Source organism: Echinops telfairi, unplaced genomic scaffold (assembly GCF_000313985.2).
Source record: "Echinops telfairi isolate 266 unplaced genomic scaffold, ASM31398v2 ScPeMD7_7468;HRSCAF=8506_0, whole genome shotgun sequence".
In the NCBI taxonomy this organism is placed as follows: domain Eukaryota; kingdom Metazoa; phylum Chordata; class Mammalia; order Afrosoricida; family Tenrecidae; genus Echinops; species Echinops telfairi.
This window is the reverse complement of record NW_022111369.1, coordinates 17,757,861-17,765,407: the sequence shown is the minus strand read 5'-3', so window position 1 is coordinate 17,765,407 and position 7,547 is coordinate 17,757,861. Positions and strand designations below refer to the sequence as shown.

Sequence of the window (7,547 nt, the reverse complement as noted above, 5' to 3'; positions counted from 1 at the left end):
AGGTGGGGTAGAGAAGCATTTCTGCACTTTTTAGAAAGACTCCCAAGCAAGAAAACATCGGTCTGACTGGCCTGGCTTCTGAGAAGCCAGCGCGTCCACGGTGTCTCTACTGCTCCCCTAGCATTTCCAGTGCCTTCTGTCATTGGTCCGGTTAGGAACAAGCAGTGGGGCCCATTCAGTTCAGACTGGTTTTTCATTCCATTTTCAAAGGTGATGGAAAAATACTCTAGTGGGAAAAGTACTCGAACAATTTGTAAAGGTCAAAGGGGGGAAAGCCTGGCTGTGGAGACAGAGGAGTGGGTTGAGAAAGAAATCTAGCTCCTTAATCGTTTGCACGGGCATTGGTTGCATTCTTCTAAAAAGGCCATTTCTTGAGACCAGTCATCGCGTCACCCAAAACCCCCCAATTCAGACACAAAGAGAGAGGATCTCTCTTAATCCCTTAAACCTTATCGCCGTGAAATCCACTCACCAGCAGTTGCTCCGTCTTGCCTTCGGGTGGTTGCCCTTCATCTATGTTCCACCACAAAACTCATGGTAGTCCCGTCAAAGGAAGGGGGCGCGATGATTCGAGGCCCCAGTGGCTGCGAAGTGATGCTGATGACAGGCTTGCCATGCAGCTGAGTGAAGCCCTGGGCCCCCACCAGCTGGGATGTGGCTGCTGGGGTCGAGGCTGAAGAGGAGGCAGGAGACTGACCAGAGGCTAAGAAATATGGGGCCTCGTTGAATGTCACTGCTGCCTCTTTGCTGGGGGGCTCTGATGAGATAGGCAGCTCACTGCCCCCTGGAGTGTGAGCAATCGGCGTGGGTTGCAGCGCGTTGGTGGGCAGCACCGTGGGCAAAAACCCGGGGTAGATCATGTAGGTGGGTCCGTAGGCCCCAGGACTCAGGGCCAGGGGAGGCACGGGGAGGGTCATGGGTGCCATGGCTTGCTGCTGGGAGCTCACGGGCACATCCACATACTGCCCTGTCTCGGGGTCAAAGAGTCTCCGAGTCATGGGCTGCACTGGCGTGTCAACAAGATAGTACTGTCCCGTTGTCACATCCAGGAGCATCTTGCGCTGGGTCTGCTGGGGCGGTGCCTGCTGGAAGGGGTCTGTGGAGACTGGAGCTGGGCCTGCAGGTGCCGGGGCAGGCATGCCAGGTGGGGAGAAGCAGAGGACCTGGGGCTGGGCCCCCTGCAAGGCAAAGGGCAGTGGCTGCTGGTGGTAGATGGTGGTAGGAGCACGCTCAGGGCTCTGTGGCCCAGTGCGAGCAGCTACGGTCTCCCGAGGATTGTCAGGTTTGCTACGCCACGCTGGCCGGCTGGTTCCACTAACCTGGGAGCCTTTAGATCCGCTGGGAACCTGACTACGGGCACTCAGCGGGGGTAAGCTGCAGAGAGTGGCCCCTGAGGAAGCTGGGGCCCCCTCCCTGCCAGCCCCAAGCCTGCCAGGAAGCTCCCCAGCTGCAGAGCTTCCCTTGATGGGGATGGTCAGGTAATTCTCGCAGTCACTGGTGCCCTTCTCCAAATTGCTTCCGCTTTTCCTGCTGGCTGCCTCATCCAGAGGAGCCCTGGTGGCTGGCGAGATCTTGAGGGACCGAAGTCCCTGTGATTTGATGCCCTTTGCTGCCAAAGGGCTCTCTAGAGAAGGCCCCTGTGGGAACTTGCCAGCGACACCCCCCGTTTTCTGGGCACTGCTAGCACTTACTGTGAGCACATTCCGGTTGCTGGGGTGTGGTAAGAAGGGCTGCAGGGCTGCAGTTCTCTCCATATCTTTGTGGACTGGGGGGATATAGAGGGAGCGGGGCCTCTCCCTGGCTAGGTTCTCAAAGGCCGCAGCCCTAGCGGACACACTCTCGGTGCTTGGGTTGGAGTTTCTCCGCTGTAGGCGCTCTATGGGAGCCCCCCGCAGAACAACTCCACCTTTGCTTCCTGCGCTCCTCTCTGCTACTTCCCCCAGTCTTTTGTGCAACTTGTCGGTGGTGTCTCCTTCGGGACCACCTGCCCCTCCCCTCTCCTCACTGGCAATGAGCGACAGGACGTGGCTATCCGCCATCAAGAGCAAGGGGTCGCTTTTGCGCTTCCACTCCTTTCTGTTGAAGCTGTACATCTCTTCCATGGACCTCACCGCAGCAGTCAGCTTCTCCAGGGCATTCCGGCCTGCCTTTGGGGCTTTCCCCTCTTCCTTGACCTCCTCGTCCTTGGGCTTCTCTGGGGACTTCTGGGCAGAAGTCTTAGAGACAATCTTGAGCACTGGCAGGTAGGAGCCTTGCTCTGGCTTGTTGGGTGCAATGGTGGCCACGGGCAGCCTGCCAGATGCCCGGTGAACCAAGACGGTTCCTTCTGGGGAAGAGTTCACGAACCTGCTGCCCAAGCTCTCCCTCTGCTCTCGCTCCATGCCGTCTTCCCTCTGGTTCACCATGGCCTGGCACGTAATCACCATCGGGGATAGGGATCTGGATCCGCCAGCTGCAGCAGTCAGCTGTCTGGGCTTGGGCCCAGTCAACCCCTGCTCCGGGGTAACGCTGCCCTTGTCGCTGCTGTCCCCTGACCCTTTGATTAGTTTCCTGACATCTCTCACCTGGTGGAGCGGCCCCTGGGCCTTGGACTTATCTCTGACGTCTCTCACCTGGAACTGGGGCACTTTGTCCAGGTTGTCCCCGCGGAAGAGTTTCTGCTGGGCCCTGCTGTTGTCCTCAACGGTCTTGAAGAGGTTGGAGGCGCTGCCGCTGGCCAGCTTGGGCGTGAGCAGCTTGGCGATGTTGAAGTCGGCGCTTGGCTGCTGCACACTCCCCAGCCGGATCTTGATTTCTGGAGCCTTGGGCCTGATCACTGCAGTGGAGGTAGCCTGGGCAGCAGGGTACTTGGTGGCCTGCTTCCCTGGCTGCTTGTCCTTGGGCATCTGCTGGATGTTGGGGACAAAGAGGCGGGACATGATTGTGGGCTTGCTGGCAGAGACCTCGCCCAGGTCGGCCCTCCAGTCGCCTCCTTTGGGCAGCTGCAGCTTCCCGATGCTGGCTTTCTCTTCTCCCTTCTCGCGGTCCTTCTCCTTCCATGACCGAAAGGCACTGTTCTGACTTCGAAGGAAGATGCCCTTGACCGTCTCGGAGGCGCTCTTTTTAATCTCACACACTTCTTCTGGGTAGCCCGCTGCAAAATTCCGGCCAGAGGCGGCACGGCTCTCCCGGGGAGCACTGGCCTTGAAAATGGGGGATTTGGCCTCGATCACAGAGCCCTCCCCACCTGCATCAGACACGCTGACCACCGTGTACTCGGAGCCGGCCTCTGAGTGGCGCGAGCTCTGCCTCTGCAGGCCCCTCTCTTTCGGCTTCTCAGGGGGGCCCTCCGGCTCCGTGGAGTCGCTGGGGAGATTCTTGTGGGATGTGTCCGTGACCTGCCCCCGCTCCATTTTGAACTCGTGTTCCCGCTGCATCTTCTTGGAGATGACATTTTTGAGTAGGCTGGAAGCAAACTTAGACTTCTTCTGGGGTCCCTGGCTCCGCGAGGTGGGCTTGCTGCCTTCTGAGGTCTCCGAGCCATCATCCGTGTACACGGACCCGGGGCCCTTGCTCGGTCCCTTGGCCGCTTGGCTGGACCCAGCTGCAGAGCCGGCTTTGCGCTCCCCGCACAGATTCAAGGGTTCCAGAAGGGTGACCACGCGGGCACCGGTCTGGAGCTGCTTCTGGAAGCACAGGGGCGTCTCCACGTGCTTGATCTCCCCCTCGACTTTGCTGACCACGAACTCCAAGGCCTTGGTCTGGGACCTCTTGGACTGGATGTAGAGCTGGTCGGCGCTGGGCCTGGTCCCTCCGCCCTTCTTCAGCCCTGCAGCCACCGAGGCGGCGCTGCTCCGGAGCAGACTCTGCTCCACCCTGGCCCCAACACCTCCACATTTCAAGTCCAGGAAGGTTGACCAGCGCCCAAAGCCAACTTCTGAGAGCGTGGACTCTCTGGAGCTGATGTTCAGAGCCTCAAAGTAGGGGTAAGCGAGGCTCCGGAAGGCCCGGGCGGTCAGGTTACGCACCTCCTTGTCGGCATCGTCCAGCTCGCTCACGGCACTGGAGGCTCCACTGGAGTAGTCCACCAGCTCCTTCGCTCGGAGGGCCCCGCACCTGGTCTGCAGGCGAGCAGGGACAGCGATGAATTTCTTTGCATGGTCCTGAGCCACGGCTGCAGCCCGGTCTTGCTTCAGTGAACTTGAATTGTGTTCAGCAGCTGTAGAGACCCGGAGGCTCATGTCGCCTTCATGCTTGGCAGCGTAAATAATGTTTTGCTTTGCACGCACGTTGCTAGGCTCATTTATAGCCCGGGAAGTCGGTTTGATTGATAGGAGGATCTGGCTCGCAGCGCTCCCACAGCTGCTCGCAACGGCTGCCGCCCCTGAAGCTGCCTCCGGGGGCTCGGGCAAGAGCTCACGCGGGGTGGCCGTGCCAGGCCCCGTGGGTGGGGGTGTGGGGTCACTGTCCGAGGGATCGCTGCCCACTTCCGTGCTGCTGGTGTCCCGATCGCTGCCGACCGCACCGGGGCGGGCCTGGTCACTGCTGGTGGGGCTGGGCGTCCGGGTGGCGTGGGTGCTGGGAGTGGTGCTGAGGTAACAGCTGTTGTCGTCGTCCTCTTCAGTCGGGGTGGTGACATCCCCCGGGGTCTCATCGCTGCCCCCGAAGGAAGCGTAGTCCACGAACGAGTAGATGACGTTGTTGTCCTCGAAATCCCAATGGGAGGCCAGTCCCACGTCAAAGTCCGTGTCCTGCTCCACCTCACTCAGCTGGATCTCGTGGGTGGTGATGTAGTGAGCGTCTTCATTTGGGGGGGCGTCCCTGCCCCCCAGGGACCTGGTGATCAGGCCACTGCACTCTGTTCCAGCTCCCACCCCACCACCTCCTCCCGGTGTCCCCCTTTCTCCGCTTCTGGGCTGGCAGCTTTCTTCGCTCTCACCACTGTCACTCTCAAAGCCTAAGGAGGAAGAAGAGGTGGCCAGAGCCCCCGTCGATGTCATGGTATCACACTGTTTGGAAAGGTCATCCTCTACTGCTTTGTCCACCGGGGAGGAGGAGGAGGAGGAGGAAGATGAGAAGCTGTCCGAGTCCTTGGTGCAGGGTGCTGTGGATTCGTGGTCTCCGGGTTCGTCTCGGGCTCCTTTGGCCGTTTCCTGGGGACTCCCGAGGGCCCTTTGGTCCCCTGGGGGGTGCTCCAGGGGAAGTCTCGGGGTCCGAGGACTCGGCCTCTGCCCTTGAGCGGAAGCACACATCCCCACGTATTTCACTTCTCTCTGCGAGCAAACGGAAGGCTGAGGAAGTGGCCGCAGCTGCTGAGTTCGCTCTGGCGCCTCTTGGACTTGGCTCTCCCGGTCCCCAGCCTCCGACCGGCCGACCTGGGACATCGGCTCAGCCGTAGCCGCTTCCATTCTGAGCCCCTGCCCGGGTTTCAGCGACAGGATGAGGCAGTGGTGAGCGCTGGGGCCTCTCTGGCCTCGGAGGGGCCACAGCGTTGCCCGAAGCAGGGTCCCACGTGCCTGGACCGGTCCCAAGGCTGTAGGCACCACGGCCGCCGCTGCCACCACCTGCAAGTGCTTCAGCCCCTGTGGCGGGACCAGGGCGAGGCTGAGGGAGATGGGAAGGTTCCTGGATGCGGTGGCCGAGGGGGGCTGCCGCTGGGGGGCTGCTGCTCCTGCCGAGACCGTGGCCAGCGTCTTGTGCCCGAGCTGTCCCGTCCAGTGGATGGCCCGGCACCGTCGGCAGCTCTGAGTCTGAATGCCATCAGCCCCGGCAGGTCGACCCCGGGACTCCCCCCGGAGATGCAGGGAAAGCATATGCTGCTTCTGGGGCAGCTTTGTCTCTTTCCTGGTGGGGCGAGAGAGGGTCACGTCATTCCAGAAATATTTTTAGTGTCCATTCCCAGTCATACGGAAACCACACTTGAGGGCAGCGAGGGAGGCTCTCGGGAGATGAAAAAGGAAGGCTGGGGGTGGAGGAAACGTGTGGGTCTGGAGTAAAATCGAGCACATGGACTCATCATCTTTAGTGGGGAGGGCTAGGAAGTCCAAAGTAGCCCTTTCTCCCTGCCTGCTGGGTTCCCAATTCTCTGACTCAAAGCGCCTTTTCCTTTGTGCTTAGCAAGCATTCAAGCTCTGCACTCCACCCACCGCACATCAGGGCTTTCTGGACACATTTCCAGATTGTCTTTGTACTGGTAGCCACTTTCTATTTGCCTAGAAATATTTGTTCATTTTCTTTCCCTGTGGAAAGCCAGCCTCCGAACGTCCTGGCAATGACACTTCTCAGAGGAATAAAGTATTTCATCCCAATCTCCCCTCAAAGCGATGCTCCACCATGCATAATCTCTTCGCCTGGCAATAGGAAGAAATCCTCCTAGAATCCTTACTGTGTGGACTCCGAGTATCAAGGGTCATTTACAAAGGCTGACAAACTAAGGCTGAAAGGGCAGGTTTAATTGTAGTCACTAAAAGGGAGGCATATTCGAGGTCCAAATGGACACTACTACCAAGCCCTCCCATGGCCAAGAAATCCCAAATACAATGTTCCCCTAACTTGTCAAGCCATGGCAAGACAATTAACCCCCAATTAAATATAGCCTCAGCTGCAGGCCCGAGGTTCAGTTTTCCTGGCCGTGTTCCAACCCCGCAGGGCACCGAGTCAAAGACACCCAGAACAACGAATGCACTTACCCTTCACGAGTACAGTGCGGCTTGGAGGGAGGTTCAGAGAGGAAATGTGACCCGCTGGCATGTCCCATGGAAACGAGGCCCACACCTCCCTGTTCACTGGCTCTGAGGGACATCCATTTCAGACAATTCAGGAGTTGTGCAAGTGAATTTTCCCGGTAGCCCAAGATGGGGGCTCTCTAATGGTCGTCTTCCGAGCCGATCCCTTGAGGACTATCAGTGGGGACCCACGGCTCTTGATTTTGTTGAGATCTGGCCTTCATCACCTGCCAGGCCCAATTCCGGCACTATACATAGTCTATGTGTCACTTATGCCGAATGAATAAAGCACTATTTTAAACATCCACATTTGTGGGGAACAAAAATAACACCATTATCCATCCTCTTGCAGCGTGAATGCCAACCCCACACAGAAAAAAATGTCCCTTCCTCTGATACACACGTGGGCAGGTGTGCAGTGGGGGCCTACTAGCCACTGGGAGCTCCACCTTCTCATAGTTGGATGTGGACAGCACAATCCTATCCTCACCCCACAACTACTCTCTTCTCCCCATAGCACCACCATCAAAAACAGGACACAAAGTTAGACTGGGAATACCAAGAGTCCCCATGCTGCTGAAATGCTAGCAAACTGGGCAAGGGGAACAAAAGAGAAAGGATGAAAGAAAGGAGAGAGAGAATATGAAAGAAATAGAGGGGAAAGGACAAGGAGAGAAAGAACTTCCTAATATGCTGAATATGTAATCAACTTCTTGTAACCAAAATTAATGGCATGGAACTTTTTACTCTTAATAATAGTAATGATTACAATTATTATTACAAGTGACAAGTGTTTTTAAATAGTGACAAGTATTCTTAAAATAGTGGCAGGTATTTTTTTTG

General features: G+C 57.7%; 1 protein-coding gene across 1 annotated transcript; it reads right to left on the bottom strand.

Moving 5' to 3' along the window:
• Positions 1-509: 509 nt before the first annotated feature.
• On the bottom strand, positions 510-5,792 carry CUNH4orf54 (chromosome unknown C4orf54 homolog). The gene has a single exon (XM_030888614.1). It carries the CDS (start codon positions 5,790-5,792, stop codon positions 510-512), a length of 5,283 nt encoding a protein of 1,760 aa, XP_030744474.1.
• Positions 5,793-7,547: the final 1,755 nt, after the last annotated feature.